Here is a 24,791-nt window from a genome sequence, read left to right as displayed (position 1 = left end):
GTAGATAAAGAATACTGCTGAAAAAATGTAATTATTACTTTAGATAGCGATTGACACTTCACGATTACTTACTTATTATATATGTTATATATATATATATATATATTTTTTTTTTTATTTTAGTGTAAGATACTGCCGAGTATGCCATTGTTCTTTTATGTTTGTAAAAAACAAAAGTCAATTAAGATGTGCATTTACTTAAATAAAAATGTTCAAAAAAAAAAAAAAAAATAAATAAGGTATTGATTATTTCCCACTTTATTTCCTGCTCATCACTCATCTAGTTTTCAGTATATATTCACAATAAATGATGAAATAGCAAGAAAAAGAAATAAATCTAAACCGTGTGACAAACACACAAACACGAAGACAAATCAAGATGACAAATCTTTCCTTCAGATGTCTGACGTATAAATTCATCAAGTTGATATAAACAAGTGCAACATGGGAAATTGTCCTGATCCCAGTGATGTTCAACAAATTGAACAGTCTCTGGAAATCCTCTGTCATATCAGCGGTGTACATGATGCTAGTTAGCAATATTATGAACAAGAGGTGCACACTGGAGCACAGCGGACTAAAAAGACATGTCTATGTGTACTTTATGAGCACAAGACAGTCAGTCATCTTCTCAAATTTCATAATGACGGTATATACTGCGATATCCGGGGTAAACACATGCATTTAAGTAACCAGGTTACTCACAAACCAGAGTTTACATGCATTCCGACAGTCTCCACTTTAGTGGTCACTCTGGTCATGAAATCAATACATGCAAATAGAAGATCTGGCGAGTTCCTCCAACAAGCTGCTTCATCAGCATCCTTCTGTATTTTTGTCTGACTCTGAGGGCCTTCGGGCTGGTGGCCAGCTGTGCCTGTGTTTCACTTCAGCTGATATCCGAAACAAAAGTACCCAGAGGCATTAAATGATCCATTTGATCATGACAATAAAACACCATCAGCTGTACTGCATTCATTTTTTTTCCACCCCTTGAACTTTTAACACACTTCTTCTGATGTGCTTCATGGCCACAAAGCTGGTGGGAGAACCTAAAGTGGGTGAAGAATCTCAGAAGGTCTTGCAAACAAGCTGCAACACTGTTTTGAAATATAAAATCAGTTTTGCTTGTGACTTCTTACAGACAAACAGGATGAATTGAGCTCCGGTTTTCAGTAGCATGGACAAAATCCACCTCACTAGAAGGATTAAAATGACCTTCTCACAAACTGAATAGCTTCTGCAACAGAGGGTTTACAAGTAAAATATTATAGTTGGAATTTAAAATAATGGATACAGTATGTTCCTGTATCTTTGGAAGCAGAAAAATAATTGTTGCTAAAAACAACATTAATTCATAGCAATGGAACATGATTGAATTTAGGTTGCAAGGGAAAAGACATCTATAGAAAAACAAACTAATGATCCTTTGTTGCCTAATGAGCAGTCTACATAACCCAACTCATATTAAGAAGAGAAGAGAAGATCAGTTTGTGAATATGGTGACAATTTTTCCATCCGCTCGCCATCTCTCCCTCAGGCCACTGCTCATCTGTCGTTCAATATTAACCATCTCTCCGTTATTACTCCTCTGTCTCATCCCTTGATTATTCTGTGCTTGCCGGGTGAGTCACCCCCCCCCCCCAACAAACAGACACACACACACTGTGACAGAAACACATATACACACACTTGGATGGACAAACACGTGCACATGTCGAGCGCACGGTAATGCCCACACGCAGACATAATGTTGGAGGCAGCGGTCATGCTGTAATGACTGTGAGCGGTTTCACCCACTCAGGCATCAGACAACAGATTCTCTCTCTCTCTTTCTCTCTCTTTTCTTGGAGGGTAAAGGTGGAGGATGAAGAACATAATGAAGAGGAGGAAAAAAAAACATTTTCCAAAAAGACGGAGAGCAAGCTGATAGAAGAAAAAAAGTATCAGATTGTGTATACATATGGAAACAAAAGGAGACAACAATAAGTATGGATAAAAGAGATTACATGAGAGAGAGCATGAATAAAAAAATAGCCAAGAGAGGAGAGAGAAAGGGAGAAAAGGTAGGAGTGAAATGTTGACCCTAACCAGTCACTTTGAGATGCAACATCATGGTCAGTTAAAGAGCAAGAAGAGAAGAGGCATTGCATCTGTCACATATATTTAACAGAAACATATTACAGATGTAAAGCTCTTTTAACCAGATAGACTAGTATATATATATATATATATATATATATATATATATATATATATATATATATATATATATAAAAAAAGCAGGGAGGGGGGGAGTGACTGCACTGTAATTCTGTTCATTCCTCACTAACTCTTCCCAAACCCACTCCTTATAAGGAAAGACATGGCTACCACAGGCCTCCACACGCACACATACGCATGCTGAGAGAGAGAGAAAGTGGAGAGAAAGTGAGAGAGAAAACTCACAGAGGGAAACGGACCCTCTTTCCTTTCAGTTTCAAATCTCTTTTTCCTCTCTATTTCTTTCCACTGTAAAAGGAGCACTGTGTCTGTGTAAGAGAAAAACAGGAGGAAAAAGAGTGCCATTTCTCCCTCTCTCTCTCTCTCTCTCTCACGCTCTCTCTCTGCATTAAAGTTAAAGTTTGATAAGACTGTAGAAGGCTCTTCTTTATCCTCTCCTTTTTCCTCCTCTCTTTCTCAGTTAACTTCTCTCCATGAATCTCCTTGCTCTTTCTAATCCATGGATCGCTCTCCCTTCCATTGTCCATCTGCCTTTTTCTCCCCCCGCTATCATTCCCCTGTATTTACCTTATTCCCTCTCTTTCTCTCCATTCCTCTCTCTTTCTTCCTCACCTATCTCTCCATCCTGACTAAATAAACACACAGGTTTGAGGACCATCTGTTACTGATGATCATTCATGTGTGAAAAAAACAAAAAAACAATACACAAACACACACACTCAAATGTGGTGATAATAGATGCAATAAATAAATCATTTTTGGAGCTTTTTATCTTTTAGTTTGGACATTTGAACTCTGAAACGTGAGGACAGTAAGTGTCGCACATGTGTGTATGAACACAGACACGCACAAGTACAACATACTGATATGAGCACACAGACACACACAAGAGGAATAATGAGTCATACTGTAGGTTGATAAGAAGAGGATAGAAAGGGGTGCAGATTGCATGCAACAAAGGGAGGAAGATGAGGCAAAGAGAGAGAGAGAGAGAGAGAGAGAGAGAGAGAGAGATGATTGTCACTGTATTTTATAAACATATCGTGCAAAGAAAGGCTTTGCTGAGCCTGCATGCTGTATTTTCCTGCATCATATTCTCACAGTCAAACACACTCAGATCTGCCAACTCCAGCTTCAGTCCCTCCACTGTTGACTGAAGATCAGCCAGCACTTAAAGGGAAAGGCCGCCTCTTACTCGGTTATTTTATTAAACTAGCTGAGTCTGAACATCATCATACCCAACATCTAATAAAAGAATGTGTTCCAAAAGTATTTTGTCTCTCTCTCTAGTGGACCCAAAAACATCCTTACTTTAGATGAACGTTGTTTTCTTTTATTTCTTTTTTTTTTTTTATATGTGAACTTACCAATTTATCCGAGCTAGAAAATGAAGGTTTATTCAAATTTGGCTCTAATTTCGTAGTTTGGACCATCATTTAAGAACATTGTACTCAAGATAAGACAGTTGTTGAGAACTGGGAACATGGCATTGCTAAAAATAAATCAGGACAAGACACACAACCAATCAGGCGATCATACAGGTTTTCAACAAAGCCTCAAAATAGTTTAAATATTCTGAATATTAGAAAAAAATTTTTTTAACCAAACTGTCTGGCATGCACGCTGTTCAAACTCACATTGATCACCATTTAAATGCTTCCTGGTTCAATAATGGTGATTGTGTACACAAAAAGAAGCGTGACTCCTGAGTAATACACAACATGGTTGCAGAATCCTTGTGTGTGTGTGTGTGTGTGTGTGTGTGTGTGTGTGTGTGTGCGTGCATGTTCAGCTTTTTCTCTTTGACTCTCTTTTAACAAATCCTTTCTCTCCCCTTTCTCTGCCTCATCTCTAACTCCCATCCAAGAGATTTAAAGTACATCCCCATTTATTTATTTTTTTGCAAGAAACCCGAGCAGTCATATTGTCAAATTCAATCTAACTAAAATGGAAGGAGTCTCTGTCTGTCTGTCCTTCGATTTTCTCGACAACCGTTCATCTAATTGAAACGGGAACGTTTTGAACGGTCACTGCACTAGTTCAATAAAATTCAGATTTAATGTTTTCACCAAATGACTAGTAATATAACAAGACAATCGGTACAATGATGCTTCTATTTTCAACTATTCTTATTTTTCCTTTTATTCATCCTTCATTTCCTACATTTTCCTATTTTCCCTATCTTCTTTCTTCATCCCTGACTCCTCTCTTTAAGTCCATCTATCTCTTCTATCTTTTCATCCAACCATTTCTCTCCTGTCACATCAACATCCATCAGTCTTTGCATTTCTCTACATTTCATCTGCTGTTTTCAGCTCAATTCGCCCATGCCGTCCATTTATCTCTCTTCCTTTCCTCCCTCCTCCTGGCACTTGTCCCCATGCTTTCCAGTTTGATCTATCCTTCTTATCCACTTTCCTAATTTCCTCCTCCTTCCTCTCTACGTTTTACACGGCTAAGCCTTTTTTGCAGCCAGCTGGCACAGAAACTCTTTCCGGTAACATTTTTTTTCTTCTGTACAGTAAATGGAAATCTCACAGAGGAAACTCTTGGCACGGTCCATTTCTATTGGATTCTAACTAATCTGAACCCATGAGAACCAGCTCAACGCCAGCTTGGAGTAATGGAATTAGAAATGCAAGATGCTCAGTTTAAATCCAGGTGTAATAACATTAAGTGCTGAGTAGTGATTCTAATGTTTGACTCAGCACACAATGGGTGTGTTTACAGTATATTTACAGGTATGTGTTTTAGTGACACACTTCGTCTTTAATTTAGAACTGTAGTTAATTCTTTATTTATAATTCAAGTGAAAAAATTACTTTGGTTGTGATTATTTAACATAGCCTCAGATGGTTTCAGCATTTCCATGGAAAATATTAGAGTTCTGGTGGCAGCATCCATTTACACATTAACCTGAAGGCCTGATTTACTGCCATGTTCATAGAGCGGAAAAACACTCAAGTGCCAGTTTTTCTCTCCTTCTCTCCGTCTCTCTCTAACTTTGTTGCTCTGAGCAAAGAAAGAGAAAAAGGCAGAAAAAGGACTATAAATAAGGAAGGAGAAGGGAGTAAAGGCAATCTCTCCTTCTCTGTCTCATCTCTCTATCATCCCGCTCACGACCTGAAGGTAAAGGGCCGCCCAGGTGTAACGGCGGTGTGCTCACATGCCTGTTTGGGTTAACCTCCTCACACACACACACACACACACACACACACACACACACACACACACACACACACACACACACACACACACAAAAACACAAAAACACAACCTCTAGGCTGATGGCGAAATCTTTATATATTATTTTGACAATTTTGGCAATAAAAAAAAAAATCTATGCACAAATAGCCCAATACGATAATATAATCTTACTGAGCTTGACAAACTGAAAACAATCTCACTGAGATCCATTAATCATCATAGAGGAGACAAGTTTTTTCCCTCTATAGCAGAAACACAAACACACACTTTCATTCCCAACCAGCACCTTGAGTATTAGGCTAAATAATTGAAGAGAATGAAAACATTGCAGCAGCACAAGTACAACAGCCACTGGCTGCTTCACTTAATCCGACACACGCGCAACTTCTGACATCATACCGCTGCCACGTACCTTCCATTTCCATAAAACATGCACAAATTGTTGCAAGCAAACAAAACACGCTTGATAAAAATAGAAATGGTAGATGCTATACAGAGCAGACCTATACAATACATGCACAGAGACATGCATGCATGTCTGTCGCCATGTGCACATACTGTATGTACATTAACACACACGCAAATACACAATTAGAAATATGCATGCAACTGTGCAATTTGCGCCAACAGACACATACACACACAAATACTTGTGTGTGTGTATACAAAAAACCTGATTGTACTGACACACAAGTAAGCTTGCCAACAAACATGCAAGGGCACAGATTCTCTCCCGGTACAGTACTCTCTCTCCCTCTCTCTCTCTCACACACACACACACAAACACACAGCAATTTGCATATGTCCAAATAAACGCATACACATGCTACCTAAACACACACACTCATGTACAGTCTCAAACACACCTGAAAAATGTACGACATTGCTGACAAAACCTATAGTTGCAGTCTCTCCCTCTCTCTCTCTCCGTTTCTCTCTCCCTCTCTCCGTCTCTCTCTCTCTCACACTCACTCTCTCACTCACACACATGCCGGTTTTGATGTCAAATGGCTCGCCTGGAGTACAGTAGATGATAGATTGCAACTAGCAGCCCCAAAAACAGACAGAGTGGTTATTGTTCAGCTGGTGTGATTCAGTGTTGGGACAAACCATGTAGAACAGAGAGCGAGAAGCACACGGTCTATTCAAAAACGTATTCTTAAATTCATTTAGGTAAAGCTCTTTAATTAAGTTGCTCAATATGCATATTACATCTCATTGTGATCATTATGTGTCATTTTAGCATTAAACTCTTCTTAGTTACATTAATTCATTTCAGGAGAGTATGTTAACAGAATGGAAACACTAATGCGGAGTAAAAACCCTGAATGTCATGGTGACATTCATGAATCTCAACTGCTGCTCGCCTTCTGCTTGAGTGTGTATATTTATTAAATGCAAACTGACCACCATAGTTAGGAGTGCAGAGGATAGGAGAGAAAAGAGACAGAAGGTGGGTGTGTTTTTGTATAAGAAAGAAATAAACTAACAGAGAAGAAAAGAAAGTAAAGCTTTCATTTAGCATTCCAGACATTCCTTCATCTTTTTCTTTTTTTCTGTGCTTTTCTTTCTTTCTGCATGAAACACTGTACTTACCTGCTGTGATCAAAGAGGTGGAACACATTGGGTGAACACACTTACACGCACAATTAAAACCAAAGCAAGGCAGTGCACTAAATGTGACAAAGGAGACAGACAACACTGACCAGGACTAAATAGAGCAGGCATCTGTGTTCAGATCAATAGATTTATTAGACCAGGGTGTGTCCGTTCTACTGAATCGAGTTCTGTGGCAAAACTGCTCCACAGGCCCAGATGGAGAGTGAGGAGAGGGAAGAGAAGGACAGGGGGCTGTGATAGAGGGGGGGGGAGTCTGAAAGTGGGAGTGAAATGGTGAGACAGAGTAGAGAGAGCAGTGAGAAAGAGATGGAGTGTGTGATGACGATGAGTAGACGCCGTGCTAAGAGAAAATTAGCGGATGTGGGAAGAGAGACAAGAGAAAGCGACTGGCAGTATAGAGGGAGAGAATGAGAATTTAAAGCTCAGTGGGGAAGGAACAAAAAAGAGCCTTCCATCTAATCTGACTGAGAAAGGACAATGTTTTGGGGTTTTTCCAACTTTTCTGCAGATAGAAAGTAAGTATGTAAAACAAAACACAAACTTTCTCCCAAACAGCTGTGAGCAAGCACTCCATCCTAACATGGAGCCTCTTCCCTCTGGTCCCTTTGGTATCTTTTAGTAAGAAGGATGGTAAACATGAACATGCTGAACTTGTTTTCCTGATGTCACATCACACAGTATTTTTGTATTCAATGCTCTCGCTGCCTTAACAAGCAGCCAATCTGCTCAGTTCAACCTTAGCGCTGCACTAACCAATATTTTTATATTAACCATGGATCTGAATGTGAAAGGTGTCGCTTGTAGTGACAAATCTACAGAGAACTCTGCATCTCCCCTGTATGAATGCTAATGTTTGCTAACACAATCGCCTTATGAACTTTATAACGGTGATTATACAGTATGTCAATGTTTTGTTTTTGGGCTGTTCTGCTACCTAGTGGCCAAAAAGTCAATGAATGCAGCTTTAACAATAGTTTCTTTTTTAAAAGACTTTTCGAATCAAAGTAAGGAATATCAACAGTAGAAAAGTATCAAACCAAATAGTCGGGAACTCATTTTTCCAATTATTCCAACACCACGTAAATGCAGCACAAATGGCCTATCTTGCAATGTTGACAAAAGTAAAAAATATTTAGTGTATCCGCCCCATGATTTAGATCCACTCCAAAATGTAATAGGTCCATTGCAATGGGTCCATGCTACACCCTTTCACCATGTTTCAGACTATCAAATATCACACCAGATAAAATATACATATTTGTATCAAACTATACAATATACTATTATATAACTAAACAAACAAGAAGACATTTTTACGTATAACAATGTTGTAGATTATTATACCATCATTTATCGGATCTGCCTAACAAGTACAAATATGAAAGAAGGAATTTCTGTTATACCAGTGTTAATCAATGGTGACACAATGTAAAAAATATGACAGGAAAGAAATTATGCAGTGGGAGTGCAGACAGAAGGAGAGGAAGAGATAAAAACAGAGGCAGGCGGAAAAGAGGTGAAGATAGAGGGCAGAGCGTGAAGGAGGAGGTGAATAAGTGAGGAAGCGTGGAGGAAAGAAGGGGGGAGGAGGAGGGAGGAAGGAGGGAGGGTGGAAATGAGATGAGCATTCCTCAGCAAGGGCGTGATCCAGAGTGCATGTGTGTGCGTATGTGTGTGTGTGTGCGTGCGTGCGTGGATGCGTGGATGCGTGGGTGCGTGTGCACATATCCCAAAATTACTGGGAGGTAACTTAATTTGATTTCTAACATGAGATGATGGCAAAGAAAGAGAGAGGAGGGAAGGTAGGGGGAGGGAAGAAAGTAAGAGCTGACTCACTGTGAAGACAGAAATAGAAGAAGAGAACAGGAATGAGTAAGAAGAGAGGAAAAAAAGGAGCGAGTGGACAGAGAAAAGCCAGAGACGAGAGACTGAAGTTAAGGAAAGTGATGGGATAATGAGAGTAGGAAATGAAAAGGATGCCTTGGGTTAAAAGGGTTTTATTTGTCTGGATGAAATAAATGGAATTAAAGTGAAAGAGAGAACACATATTTCCCGACATTAGAGATCAGAAAATATTTGTACATGTCTCAACGTGCGTATTGACTCACTTTAACAGCACACACACACATACCCAAAGAGAAATGTATGTAAGGGTGAAGGCGACTGAGGAGTTTTCTAGTGTGGCAGGAGGCCAAATACATGATAGACTGATCAATGTATCCTCTGTTCCTTTGTTCTCTCACATGCGCCATCACTTTAAATAAGTGTGCACGCACAAGACAAACACATATGACTTAAAGATTTATGGATGCACACACACGTGCATACTAGGGGTGTAAGAAAAAAATCAATACACTTGAATATTGCGATATTTTATTTTGCAATACTGTATCGATTTTCAAAAAGGCAATATCATTTTTATTTTATAATTTTTTTACGTTCAAAAATATTCATGTAAGACAGTGGTTCATGTTTATGTTGTGTTTAAACCCCCTACTGCTAGATGGCTACGCTGAGACGCACCACTAGTGTCCTTGCCTAACAGTGCCTAGCAGTGCCTGACTTTTTGCTAGAAGCTAACAACGTAGCTATGGCTGAACTTTGGCCTACTTTAGCATATAAACATTTGCTCACTAAGAACCTGTGAACCACAATCCCAAACTGGCAGTTTGATATTCTGTGTACTGAATTGTTTACCTAAAGTAATCTTCTTTGACTTATATGAACATCATGTCTTTTTTTAAATATTAGTTTTTCTAAAATGATACTTAAAAAAAATCCCAATATATCGCCTTACGCACAGTATCAAAATATACTGCAATATATTGAATCGTGATCCATGTATCGTGATACGTATCGTATCGCCAGATTCTTGCCAATACACAGCTCTAGTGCATACTGCACATGTTCACGCGCATGGCTGGAAATCTTCTTGGAGAGTGATTTCATATTTTGTGATGTAATTTCCCAACCTGAAGTCCTTTCCCACAACTGCAACGTTAAATTCGTCGTGGGAGCAACATCAAAGCCCCAAATAATTTCAAAGGCACACACATGCAGGGATAAAAGCACCTGTTAATGACCGAAAAGTAGCGAGGACCGAGCACTTTCAGCACAAGATGACAGCGTGTGAAATGAGTCACTGTGAGGCAGTGAGTGTGTATGTGTGCAGATCATGTCTTGTATAATATTACGGCCTCCTGCCAGACTAGCTGTGCTTCCGTCTCATCCAGATGGCTTCAGAACCAACAGACAGCTGGGAGTCCCCAACCACCAGGCAGCCCTGCTTCATCCGTTTACCCATCTTCAAGGCCGTCTTACAGCAGTGAGACAAATCCACCGGAACAATCCATAATATTATCAGGACATGCTCCCCTTTTTACCTGTCCATAAATGTTACCCTTAACCGAGTAGAAAAACTATATCACAGATGGATAAACCAAAGCTGAAAGTAAAATCCACAGGGTTTAGGCTAAATGTAATTTTCCAACTTGGATTTCCTAAATTTCCAGATCCTGGATTAGTTGCAATGACCCAACCCTGGTCAGGATATTGTTCATGACATGATCCTTTCATCTCTGTTCATTTGTTACTGGGTTTTGACTCCGAGCAACAAGCAAAAACAGCAATTCATAAGATTTTGTCCCACAGCAACACACACATAGTTGCACACAGGCAGACGCCTCTTTCCTACCTGCGTTTCCTCCTGCACCACTCTGTACTGTTCCTTCCACAGGGCAATCTTTGTTGCTTCGTCCTTCCTCAGCGCCCTCTCTTTCTTCAGCTCTGGACTCCAAAACGTCTTAATGGAGTTCATAGAGGAGCTCAACTTGGACTCTTTACTCTCCAGCTAAAAGAAATTAACATCAAAATTGGGACTTGCCTCCTAATAAAACGTATTCAATTAATTTGCTTTTAGTTTGAACTTATAATTTTTGTTTTATATGCACAACGGCATAATACCCAGAGGAACACAAGTAAACAAACGGCCAAATAAGATACCATAAATTATCAAATAAAATGGATGTATCTCAGTAAGGGTGTGTGTATATTTGCATGCCCTTACTTCTCTGCGTAGTAGTTCGTTCTCTCTCAGCACTTCTCTTAACTGTGTCTGCAGGTCTGACATTGCACCGTCTCTCACCTTGTAACAAACACAAACACATACAGCATGGATATAAAATCTTAGATACCAGCAATAGCATCATTTTTGTTCCTGTCTTACATTACAAACATGTTGTCTATTTGCAGCGGTCACTACTACAGTAAAGGCCCAGAACAACCAAACTGAATGTGAAGTATTCCCTTTGAAAGCCAGTGCTGCAAAATCTACCATACGCAAATATGAGAAATCAAATATGTCAAGAAACAAACTCTGCTTTGGTTTCAAAAAAATCATTTTAGGTATTTAGCTGACGCTTGTGCTCAGAGCGTGTTTCAGATCTGCAAGTGAAAAGTTAGAATACTTTAGGTTTATAGTTTTTAGATTGTCAACATTAGGCTACAAATAAGATAACATTATGCATGTCATGAATGTAACAAAGAATAGAAGAAAGCTAGCAAAGGAAATAACAGTTGAGAGATGAATACATGTTTTTTGTTTAGGAAATAATTAGAAATATATGGAGGAGGTCCTGTGAGAGGGGAGGGAGATACATCTTGGAGAGATGAGCTCTCTCTTAGGTTATGAGTAATGTGGAAGAGGGAGTGGGAGGACAGACCTTAGTCTATTTAAAAATACTGTATGAATACCCACACAGCTCTTATATTATTTAGTTGAAGCGTGACTTAAGAAGAACATATTAACCCTTAAATAGTACGTTGAATTTAGCCAAGGTACCTTAAACCACCCAGCTCCCCTACTACTGTACATATCGAACAGGAGGATAATTGGTTTGTGACAACACTATTGATTTTATCTTTTTATATTTCTTCGCTCAAAGGCGAGACAAAGATTATCTATACCCTAAATTAATTGTATCCACACATTCCTTATCGGTTTATTTCTAAACTTCATTTGAGCTTAACTATTTTAGATCATGAGCCGGACTATTTCTTGGCTAGGAGCAGTGACTTCTTAGTCTTGTAGTCCTCATGAAGTTGCCAGGCAATCATTGGAGACTGCTGCTGCTGCAGTCCAAAAAATAATCCAGCACTGTAATGACCATAAACCCCCAACCAGTTGTTTAATACACTTTTGGATTTTGTACGGATAAAACAAACAAGACATAACGTTAATGAGTACTTCTTAGAGGGGCTGGTGGACTCCAGCTTCATATTGAAAGGACAGATATGATAGTGCTGTTGATCTTCTGATCTAACTCTCAGCAAGAAAGTGTATAAGCATATTTTCTAAAACTATTTCTTTAATGCTATTTTAATCTGGGTACATTTCAGAAACAGAACCTCCAATTTATTTTGTGTCTTAGTGTTCACACAACACAGCAGCTTTTAAAACGTTCATTTTTGTAGCATTAGTTTCTTTCAATTCTAACATGGGCATAAAGACTTAATAACAAATATTACATTGCCCAATTTCAAATTTTGCTCAGTTCTCAAAATGCTGACTTCAATGTTGCAGCAATAAAAGAAGAAAACACTGCAAGGCCTCACCTGTCTTATGGAGTGGGGCACAGTGGCCGCCTGTGAAAGCTGGTTTTGCAGCTCCCCCCCAAATGCTATTGCATCACTGTGCATTGCACCCCCTCCCCCTCCTCCTCCAGTGTTTATATTAGGACTGCTTCCCATGATGGCCGCCCTGACCCCATAGGGGACCCTGGCCCCAGCCCTGCCCAAGGTCATGGTGCTTTTGGGCAGCGAGGGGTTCAGCCCACTGCCCAGGCTCCCAATGCCAATCGTGTCATCAACTGTGTCAGTGAAGTACATAGGACCGCCTGTAGCGTAGGCAGCATTTAGAGACTGAATGTTCTCCATGGACAGGGTTTTACAGGAGCCAGTAAGTCCACTGGTGGAGCTGCTGCTGCTGTTTCGTCTGTGTCCAAGGCGTGGAGAGCGAGGGAGGCGTGGGGAGCGCCCAGGGCTCCCAGACACTGACCCGTTACCATTGGATCCAACAACATCCAGCTTTGAGACGGAACGGGAGCTACCGTACATGGTAAGGGAATATGTTGTGTTTACTGTAGAGACGAAAGAGTGTCTGGTTCAAATGATTAATTAAGCAAATCAAAAATACATGCTCAAAAGTACACAACAAATTTAAGACGGATGTCCCAAAAAAAAAATATACTAAATTTAACAGCTGAAAACACAAACTCCTTGTTGACTTGAAATATCCTGATGCAGTGTTGACATAGCTGTGATCAAGGCCTTTCCAACACCCTTACTGTAATCAATGGGCTTTGTTAGAAAAGCAGGAATCAATAGGGCATCCCTTTAGATAACTGTGGCAAGTAAATCCACAAAGCCTGGGATGATGGGATCACCTAAAAAGAAAAGGGAGACAGAGACAAAGACTTAGTGATCAGTGGAACAAAGATATACTGCACTTAAGGTACAAAGGAATACACAGGATTTCTATTAATCTAGTCTTGAGACTGGTTTCATCTCTTTTACAGTATTTACTTGCAAAGTAAACAGCAGGTTAAATAAACAAGCTTACTGGCCAAAATGCCAGTATGTTGCAAGCTACATGTACTGTAGTCTCATATTAAAAAATGGCAAAGAACAAGACTGGGCTCTACGAGGCTGTAATGCTCACTACAAAGAAAACCAAACGAAAATGTTGATCTGATGATGGTGCCAGATAAAAAGTCAGGGGTTCAGAGAGACTATGAATGTCTCCATCAAACTGCTTGATCATCAATAATAGTTGTCCATCCAGTAGTTGTCAAGACATTCTACTCTGAACTACAAATGTCAACCTGCTGATGATGCTAGACAAAAAGTTATCAGATCACCAAAGTAATTAGGCTTCATCCTCTGGGGAACATGAATGTTTGTACCAAAATATTTTCCAATCCATCTTGTAGATGTAGTGATGTTTCACCCTGCTTGTGGTGCTAAACTAAAAAGGCAAAAGGATCAGCAAAGTCTGACCTCTCCAATAATCCAATAATGACATTTGTAAGTGAGAGATATGTACAGCTGATATGCTTTGTCCACAGACTACAGTCAGAAGCTTTGGCTTTATCCTCAAACTCCGCTACAGGCACAAACATCAGCTGATGTGTCGGTTCATATGATCACACAGGCCGCTTTGTCTCTTTGCCACCCGTTACACCTTCTTAAGATCACACTGTGTCCTAACACTTGGCACTTGAGCATCACATCAAAGTTACTGTCCTGCAGCTTTAAAAAGCTGTGTGATAGCCGATAACATTCAATCAGCTGATCTAACATTCATAAAGGCAAATAATTAGTTTCCCTCCTAGATGAATTCCATGTACTAAAATAGAATAAGCCATGTTATAATAATTCAGTCAATTACATTTTGTCATTATTCCATTTTATTCTGCAATAACAATGTGGGAAGAAAACAATCAAAAAACACAAAAAGCTGTCCTATTCCCATTAATCACACTGGATATACGTACATTATATGGGCTACATTATTAAAGGTGCTCTAAGCGATGTTGGGTGATGTCACTTCTTGTTGACGTTCAAAGTATTTTCAAACAAAACGGAGGCTAGCTCGCCCCTCCCTCCTCCTCATCCTGTCCCCTCCCCCTCCCTTCCGCGCACTAACCCCCCAACTCCTTCTTGTCGGTTATTGGCTGGAACACTGTTTATGTTTCGTGGTGCAGGTTGGCGCAGTTTGTTATTGTTGCCGTTTGTGGACCCTGGGCTGTCTACAGAGACCACTTTTTTTACAGTGTGTCCAGGGGACAGGCAGCTCACGGATAGTAAGGAGATGTTTGCTGTATGTGACAAAAAATGTTGTAGCCTAAAAAATGCATGACATCGCTTAGAGCACCTTTAATTGGATGGACAATATATGCCAAAACTGTAAACTTATTTCAAATAAAGCAAAAACACCATACCATGAAATCATTTTGTCATGCTTGTGTGTGTGTGTGTGTGTGTGTGTGTGTGTGTGTGTGTGTGTGTGTGTGTGTGTGTGTGTGTGTGTGCGTGTTGGAGGAGATAAATAACTTTAAATATTAAAATGGATTAAGTCAATCAGGTCAAATAAACATGTAAGTAACACAGCCATGGAAATAATAAAACATGTGATTCCATTGTGAAGTAAATGTAAAAGGTGTAATCAGTAACAGTTTACTGTCTTTTGCAAAAACTGACCATGATTCCTGACTCTCACATGTTGCTGATAAATGCCTCAGAGGCTGCTGAGAATTCTAGCTTTCTGTGGCGAATGCTCTACTCTTCCAGGCCCCCTGAGTGAACAACAGTGCAGCATTTAAAAGGTGGAGTAAGTTTCAGTCAGACTCTTTGCTGTCAGTGTAGAACTGTAGAAATGTGAGGTAATATACTAAAAACAATATTATATGCAACCTTAGGTGTTACAGTTACTGTTTCAGATAAGGAAAGTACATTTAGAGCCATTTAAAATTAATAGCCAGCTGGTCAATAGTCATTATTGAGTTATTTGGGTATCCTTGGAGACAGTAATGTCATCCTCAGGTCAGTGGACACATGGCCTATTGGACGCACCATCTGATCCACTTACAAATATGACCTAAAGTGACCTAAACCAGGTTCAGTTTAATGGTAACAAAAAATCCAAGTATTCAGATATCATTACAGTATACATAAACTTTGGATGGGTGTGATAGATATAGCCTAGTTTTAATATAAAGAGAATATTTAAAACTAGTTCTTTGCTTGTACAGTATGGCGGAGAATCTACACATTTCTTGTTGAGAAGTTTGTCTGAAATATTTTTCTTTCAACATGTGGCCTCTTGCAAATTGCTAACTACAATAGTGAAGCAACATTTCAAGTATGATTAACTGTGCAGCCCTTTGGTCGACCCCGTTGAATCCCCTGCTCCCCTTTTTTGGGTCCCGACCCAGGCCTTTAACACACACACACACACACACACACACACACACACACACACACACACACACACAAAAACACACACAAACACACACACACAAACACACACACACACACACACACACACACACACACACACACACACACAAAGAGGGACCATCTGCTGTGTCTCCCCTAAGGCCAAAAACACACACCTGGAACAGAAACAGGCCAGGATCCTGCCTCTAGCACAGGCGCACACACTGTTACATACAGTACAGTATAGGGCTGGGCGATATGGAGAAAATCAAATATCACAATATTTTTTACCAAACACCTCAATATCAATACCGCAACGATATTGTAGTGTTGACTACTGGTGCTTTCACAAAATATTTACACATTGATGTTTTTGATAAATAATCATCAGTAATGTGGATATAATGACTAAGTGGGTAAAGGCGAATAATAGAACAGTTACAACAGTCCGGTAAGTTCAGAAAATGACATCACTTTACTGTAATGCTGCCTTTAAAACCAGGAAAAGACAACACTTGTGCCATATTACGATATTACGATATCCAAAATCTAAGACGATATCTAGTCTCATATCACGATATTGACATAATATCGATATATTGCCCAGCTCTAGTACAGTGTATGCATTTACACATGCACACAGAGCACAAACTGTGCACATGTGCAGATCTACACAATCAGCCAAACAAAACACATACAGCCATACAGATAAATCAATCCACATGCAAACAAACATTTGAAGAGACGACACATTCACAGATGAACATGCATGCACATTAGCTCAGTGTGGTCATCTCACTAACACCTAATGCTTCATTTGAGGCCAATATGATACCTTAGAGACAGAGAGAGATAGAGAGAGAGAGAGAGAGAGAGAGAGAGAGAGAGAGAGAGAGAGAGAGTGTGAGTGAGTGAGTGAGTGAGTGAGTGTGTGTGTGTGTGTGTGTGTGTGTGTGTGTGTGTGTGTGTGTGTGTGTTTCAGGGCTTTCCTCTTCCTCCTCCCCTCTAGACCTGCTGGCCTGTACCTAATGTACAGTATATGCTCATGTCCCAATTCTCCCTATAATGCCAAACATGCACAGTATATCTATCCAGCTTTAGTCTGAAGAAGGTACAGGAAAATAAATACACATATCCTTCCACTTCAGAACTGCTTATTTTGTTGTGGTAGCAGAGAGTTGGAGCCTATCCCAGCATGCATCTTTTTATTTGTATTGGCTTGAGGACCTCATGGAAACCATAGTGTGTTCTCTACAGTTCAAGTCAAAGGGTCACAAGAATAAACCAGTGTGTCCCACAGGTTGAGAATTTATTTGTGGTGGTTTAAGACTCTGAGAGGGCTGGGGGTGAGGGACGGAAAACAGCATTGAGAGTCAGATGAAAAATAATAATGACCTCAAGCTTGTAATTTCACATGAACCTACCACTCTGGCAAACGTTTTAATACCAAATACCAATGCCACTGGAAACAAACACACAAACAAGCCCAACTATGACACAGTTGGCATCATGAGATGAGAAAACACGAGCATATGACTGTCCTTGACCTTTGACACAAATGTCAAAAACCAACGTGGTGCTGCCGTAAGAAACATCTGTTGGAACAGTGATACACTGAGAGTTGATGAAAGTTCATTGTTAAACTGTGGAAACAGTAGTTCGACAAAACAAATCATCGTCTAAGGTCCCTCCTTTACTCGCATTTTTCATATCTTTTAACCCCATATCACAGTCTTTATCAGATGATGGAGATTGCTGCAGTTTAAAACCCTGAAAAAAGCGAGTAAGTGGACCTTGAGTTAGGATTTCTGCATGCTTTGCAATGTTATTTGATGTACCACTGTGCATAGGATGTCCTGGTATAGCAGGTGTGACCAAATCTAGTGCTGCAACTAACGTTTATTTTCGTTATCAAATAATCTACAGTTTACAGTCAACACCCAACGATATTCAGCTAATATATATAGAAGATGAAGAAATCTACAAAATATTCACATTTAAAAAGCTGTACCCAGGGAATTCTTTGCTGTTTTTGCTTTTTTAAAGAAAGAAAATCAATTATCAATATTGCCACTGCTTAATTATCGGTCAATCAATCGACTACCTCATTATTCCTTTCAACTCCAATCATAATCACAAAAAAATGGATTGTTAGCCAATATGACTGAGGCAATTACAGTATAATTGCAATTTCACCTTAGCTCCCTTTTTTTTATATGCTGTATATCCAACCACAAAATGCCCTACTATAACCACAATACCTACTGGAACAGAGCCTGGAACAGGCCCAGGAGTGAACTTGAGAACCGAAATAACCTCATCCCCTTTTTTTCTATGAAACACTCCACAGGAAACACCAGCACACACAACGCCCTTTATTTCATCCTCTGCCTCCCTGTACCGTTACGAACAGCCATTTTGCATGTCTCGTCTTTCCTCCACACACTCCTTCCTCACACACACAATGTTGTCTTACGCCTCACAAAACCCTAGAACATCACACTAGGATACCAAGAAAGTCTCCGTGGTTGAATGCCACGTACTGTACTTGTGTCGGTGGATGATCAGTAAGTGCTGGCACAGCAGAAAACAGAGTTCAAGTTAGTCATTTTCAAAACATATTTACAAAGAAAAAAAGATACTCATAAATTGTACAACTACATTGACATATTCTTTTAAGTTAATAGGGCAACCTTGTTGGCAAACAGTTGCCTATTAACACATCCGTTTCTTTTCCCATCGTTGTCTCCTCCCTCTAATCCCTCCCTTCCCTCTCTGACGCTGCCTTGCCTCCCTGATGCTTTCACTTCCTCTCACTCTCCGTCTCCATCAGCATTCCTGAAGGTGTTCAGCATGTTCTATTTATGTGACAATCACACATCCATCTGTCACACTGCACACACACACACACACACACACACACACACACACACACACACACACACACACACACACACACACACACACACACACACACACACACACACACACACACACACACACACACACACACACACACACACACACACACACACACACACAACCTATACTTAGCCGGCTGGTGTTTCAGTGTGGGAGCCGAATTTTACAAAGTTCGTGTCTCGCCTGGGGATCGGAGCTCATAAAAACACATTATACTCATCTTGAATATTATTATTCTCCATTACTTTCTGTTCCTGTCAGGCTCGCTGCGATATGATGTTGCTGGAAAGGACTCACTGGTGCTGTCTGGGGTAACACGTTTCAACTCGACAGTCCAGCTGAAGGGGGGAGCCGTACTCACTCTGAAGCTAATCTGTCTGAAGATTTAAGGGGATGACCCATGGTTCACCACAGTCATCTTTTTTTAACCATCACAGCTGCTTTATCATGATGATGATAACATTAACTCTCTGAAAATCTGATTATGTGTCTAAAGACTGCAAAGGTGAGGTGAATTATCTCAACCCCAGTAGTATTACTATTACTTCATAGTAAATACAAGACAAAAAGCAAGACTGTGTAGCAGCTCATGTGTCATCCCGGGCCATTATTAATCTCTATTTAATTTTACATTCATGTGATGTTAATGTTAATGTATGTATGTATGTATGTATGTATGTATGTATGTATGTGTAATGTAATGTTTATGTTTAATCTTTAAAGATTTTATTTGTGTGGACATCTCCTGTGGCAATTGCCATGTTAAATTAATAGCAATCGAATATATTTCTAATGCATGAATATACAAATAGAGATGAATAAATAAGAAACTGGCTGACACAGAAACTGGAGCAAGAACGAAATGTTGCTGGTATACGAGGATGAATTACATCAGAGAAATCATAAGGAAAATGTAGTGCCACAATGTCACACGCAGACAATAAAGATTGATATAAAGTGATCCTGGTTAACTGTGTTGCGCAAACATGATAAATGCAAAAATACAAAAAAAGGGTGTAGCATCCCATCAAATGTTCAAATCAAATGCAAATAATAGGCTACACTACCCAATCCTGAAATACATATACTGTTTCAGCTAACATATTTTTTATTATGTCAAATAGCTGCTATTCTTGCATTTGCATGTGCAAGTTAAAGGGAAGGATTTTCACTTTCATCTTTTCCATCCAAAGTCTAAAATGTCACGTTTAGCAGTTTTCGTGATGTATTTGGGCTTACTAGGACTCAATTAACACTGCTGTGTAATGCATAGCTGATGCAATACTGCCGTTTGGTTTTGGGTAACATATTATTAGTGGTTTGGCTTATTTTCGCATGCAAACACAAGATAATGTCTCCATGTCAGGACATGGTATTGATGACAAATCATAATGATAGTTTTGCATGTATGTGGAAATGTATAGAGGAATTAAAAGACCACAGTTTCAATAATTAAAACATGTTTTGTCACTTGCAAAACTTGATTTGTGTTTCAGAGAGTTTTTCTGACTGAGTGCATCACCTTTCCCTCAAAGAGAAAAAAACCAAACTAATCCTGCAAGCAGGCTACTGGAATAGCCAAAACTGCCACGGAGGGCACGGAGGAGGAGTTTTCAATTAACTGAGCGACCCAATTACACTTGAGAGAAAATATTAGGCAGAAGATGTCTGGGCAAGATACAGATTTTGGCTCACCAGAGTGACTGTGCTCCTTGTAAATTCTCTCAGTGCCACTAGTCCTATCAGCGATAAGACATATAATATGGGTCAGACACTGGAAAGCACAACACTGATAAGGGGCAGATAGCATCAGTTCCAGTCTATTGTGTACCACAGGAAATTAATCTGATGCAGGCTGGGCAAACAAAGCGCGCATTCAACAATCAGACGTTTATACACACACACACACACACACACACACACACACACACACACACACACACACACACACACACACACACACACACGCTGTTGCACAAAAAGTACATCGATGTCATGCACATGCAAACACTTATCTAATCTTGGCTGCTGCCTACATAGCAAATATGGAAAACGTACCGTTGAGACTCGACAATTAACACAAAGGCAGGGAAGCACAAAACTAATTCATGAGTGTGTAGTAGTTAATGGAAGAGAAAGTGAGAGTGAAACTCCCCCAGGCTCCCCCTGAATGTGCTCATACAGTCAACTTGCCAGATTAAATAAGGATGAAGCGAGTTGGGAAAGTGACTTAAACACCCCCTGAAAACTTTGTCTATCTATCTATCTATCTATCTATCTATCTATCTATCTATCTATCTATCTATCTATCTATCTATGGTTATATAAATAAATCCTTCCCCTGGCCAAATGATGAAATAACTTCAATAAATAAATAATAAACAAGGCATCAATGATTATGGTCTCATGATAAAAGTGAGTTCTGGGAATCATTTGAAAGAGATACTGTCTTTGTCAGGTTAAGTTCCTCATGTTGTTGCAAGCCTTAAGTCAAATGTTTATACCTTTGATGTTAAGCATGGAGACAGGAGTCAGAAGGCTCTTCGGCTCAAAGGCACAAAGGTTTATTAGGAATCAGAAGTTCAGATAAATAAATTTAGAAACTAATTCAAACTAATTCTAAACAAAAGAAAAACCCCAGTAGAGCAATGGTCCCCCAGAGGCAGACTGAGGTTACGTTTATCAGAGCCTGGACATTTAAAAATGTCTAGTGTTTACAACAATCTCAGTGGAAGGAAGCAGCTCAGTTCCCTGACGTTCCCGGAGGAGGAGCGGTGCAAAGAAATAGAGCTGTGGGCGGAACACTGAGGAAATCACGGCGGCGCCCTGCAACACACACGCAGCCGATTTCACCTCCCCGTCTTCATCAACACGATCATATCGGTTCCGTCATGTTTTGCTCCGATTGATTAGGTTTGCAAAGATGTTGTTACCCAGTCTTTTACCTGCTGCTTGGTCTCGGCTTTGCGTGCAGTCGGCCAGCTGACAAGACGTGGCTGTTGACAATCCTGTCCAACTACTAAGGCAGCATTAATAACACTATTGGTGCACATATTTGTTCCTTAGAGTTCAGATCACAAACAACCGCCATGAAGAACTTGAGAGAGACCGTTAGAAATATCACAACACAACTAAAAGTCCCCATGGGAATTAGAGCAAGAGATGAAACTTAATATTGACTACCACAGGCACACTTCAAGTCTCTAAGGGAATATTAGTGATACCACTGTAGTGCTAATATAAGGTCAATAAGCTGGCGCTGTAAACTAATATTATAGGATTATGATAGCTAGGCTAGCTTTGAAGAAACCGCAAGGCTGTCAGCAGCACTTCTGCAGCCTGCAACACAGTGAACAGATTGATAATCGCATTTAGAGGTACAGAGTAGACAAGACATGTTATTAGCTTGTTATTCCGGGGAAGCTATATACAAGCTTGGTTTATTGAACAAAGGAGGAAGCCTTGTTGAATGGGCTCGCATTGTCGTTTGTCGCCCACAGAAATACAAAACGTATCATGATGACAAGTCTGGCCGAAACACGTACGCTGCTGTTCCCCACCGGGCGGAAATATAACAGAGCCCCGCCGAAGGTCTCACAGCTGACCTGAAAACTGCTGCAGCTCAAAGCCGGCATCACATTTTAATCATGTTATCGCTGGTGTTCCTTTTATTCCACAAACCAACGTGACTGCGATGAGTCACTCAAACGGCACACATGTGAGGTTGACCGAGAAGTGGATAACATGTCTACAACACACACACACACACACACACACACACACACACACACACACACACACACACACACACACACACACACACACACACACACACACACACACACGTAGGCCTGTGTAATAAAACATACATGTGTATACGCACGTCACACTCCAGACTGCCAGCTAACTTCCAATACTCACTGCGGCTGTTTACTCTACTGCCCTCGGTTGTGAAATAAGCGCTGTGTAAAAGAAGGCCAGACACATCTCTTCAGTTATTTCGCTGCTGTCAAATCTCAAAGTGACGTTTCGTAACGTAACAGCGGAGGTGAAACGCTCTCTTTCGGGGGCTTGTCTTCCTGTCTCGTATCCCTCCTGTCTAGTATCTCTTCTGTCTATCTTTCCCTCCTTTCCGTCTTTGCCAGCTCTACCACTGGTGGCCGTGGCTTCCCCACTGCTCGGGCGCTCCCGTGACGTCAGGACGGTGCAGCGCGCGCCCCCGAGACGTAGACGACCCCTCCTCCCCCTTGACTTCCAGTTGAGTCGCGTGCATGCTAATCCACAACGTAATAAAGTCACAATGAGAGAGGTACTTTAATATTTAAACAATCTATTGTCCGTTTATTATTTGTCATATTTTATGTTAGAAATGCTTTATTTTCTTTTCTTTTCTTTTACTTTATTTTAAAACAATATGTTAGCATCTTATATAGATAACTGATGATGAAATTCAACAAGACACGTGATTAATAGTTTGCTAAGTAGAGGAAGTATTCAGATCTTTTACTTATTGATAAAAGTAGTAAGACCACACTAAAAAAAAACTCCATTACAAGTAAAAGTCCTGTTTTGATTATTATTAAAGTAATAGAACATAACATTAATATTAATTAATAATATATATACCTACTATATATGTTTTTAATAATACAATTATTAATGCAGAAAAATGGCCCCGGTGACTTTTATACTATTAAATAGGCTTATATGGTTATTGTGTAAGCAGCATTTTACTGTTGTAGTTGGTTGAGATGGAGCTGACTTTTAACTATTATTATACAATCTTAGCTCATTTAATCTATAATGATGCATAATATTTCATAAGACCACTGTATTTTTTGTAAAGTAAGTGGCTTTTAAATAAATAAACATTTCCCTATGAATTGTGGTGGAGTGGAAGTACTGTATAAAGTGGCATGAAATGGATCATATAAAGATACTCTGTACAATGTTGTCATTCTGTTCATAGGAGATGGCCACTAAGGAGATGATGACGAGGGTTCGATTCAAACCGGGGTCCTAGATCAGTTACAGTGAGCTGTGTGGGTCAGTAGGAGATGTAGGATTTATATGGTTCAATAAAATACCTCTCACGTTCAGAAATGTCATAGCCATTGAGTCATTTTAACCACAACCTTGTATCACACTCAGCACATTTGATTTGTAGTGATGTTAAATTCATTATTCAATCACTTATAAATAGTTATTTAATGTCCTCACTCTTACAGAAGATGCCTCTCATCTTTTTAGCGTGATGCTTATCAGTCCTTTCTGCATCCATGGATTGGACCTATTTCATGTTCACACTTCCAAGTCAGTCTGTGTTTGATGAGTAAATGACCTACATACAGTATGTGGCATATTTCATATCTGGTCATCATAGCTAGCCTAGCTCTGCCTGCCTCTCTCACACACACAATTACATGTACATATCCCTCACAGTCACAGTCACACACACACACACACACACACACACACACACACACACACACACACACACACACACACACACACACACACACACACACACACACACGTGTCCCAGTTCCCAGGGCGCCAGTCAGTCAGACAGCTGAGGTATAAATAGTCTGCTGGCTAAAGTTCCCCTTGAGAGAAAAACTCCAGGAGTGGTGGACCAGCGCGCCCTTCTGAAATGCCTCTGCTAACCTGATCAGTGTAAACTGTTCACTGGTGGCTTTTATTTGTTTTATTATTGTACAGAAAAACTAAAAGGACCCCCCTCCCCCTTTTCTAATCAGAACACACTGCCCATGAGCAAGGCACACCCCAACAGAGGAAAGCGGGAAAAAAAAACAAAGATC

The 24,791-nt window shown here is 39.9% G+C and overlaps 1 protein-coding gene across 3 annotated transcripts in view; it reads right to left on the bottom strand.

The window, feature by feature from the left end:
- Nucleotides 1-23,153, bottom strand: part of LOC114550210 (ELKS/Rab6-interacting/CAST family member 1) — a 121,388-nt gene extending 98,235 nt beyond the window's left edge. For 2 of the 3 annotated variants that reach the window (XM_028570825.1, XM_028570828.1), the window contains exons 1-4: nt 22,891-23,153; nt 12,664-13,493; nt 11,117-11,194; nt 10,745-10,900 (exon numbers count right to left, since the gene is read on the bottom strand). In XM_028570825.1, the coding sequence (XP_028426626.1) occupies nt 10,745-10,900; nt 11,117-11,194; nt 12,664-13,164 (735 nt within the window). In that variant the 5' untranslated portion in view covers nt 13,165-13,493; nt 22,891-23,153. Of the gene's footprint in view, nt 1-10,744; nt 10,901-11,116; nt 11,195-12,663; nt 13,494-15,309; nt 15,365-22,890 lie in introns of those variants that run through there. The other variant, XM_028570826.1, reaches the window with a different exon arrangement.
- Nucleotides 23,154-24,791: the final 1,638 nt, after the last annotated feature.

Source organism: Perca flavescens, chromosome 23 (assembly GCF_004354835.1).
Source record: "Perca flavescens isolate YP-PL-M2 chromosome 23, PFLA_1.0, whole genome shotgun sequence".
Classification (NCBI taxonomy): domain Eukaryota; kingdom Metazoa; phylum Chordata; class Actinopteri; order Perciformes; family Percidae; genus Perca; species Perca flavescens.
This window is presented reverse-complemented; position numbering and strand designations above follow the sequence as displayed.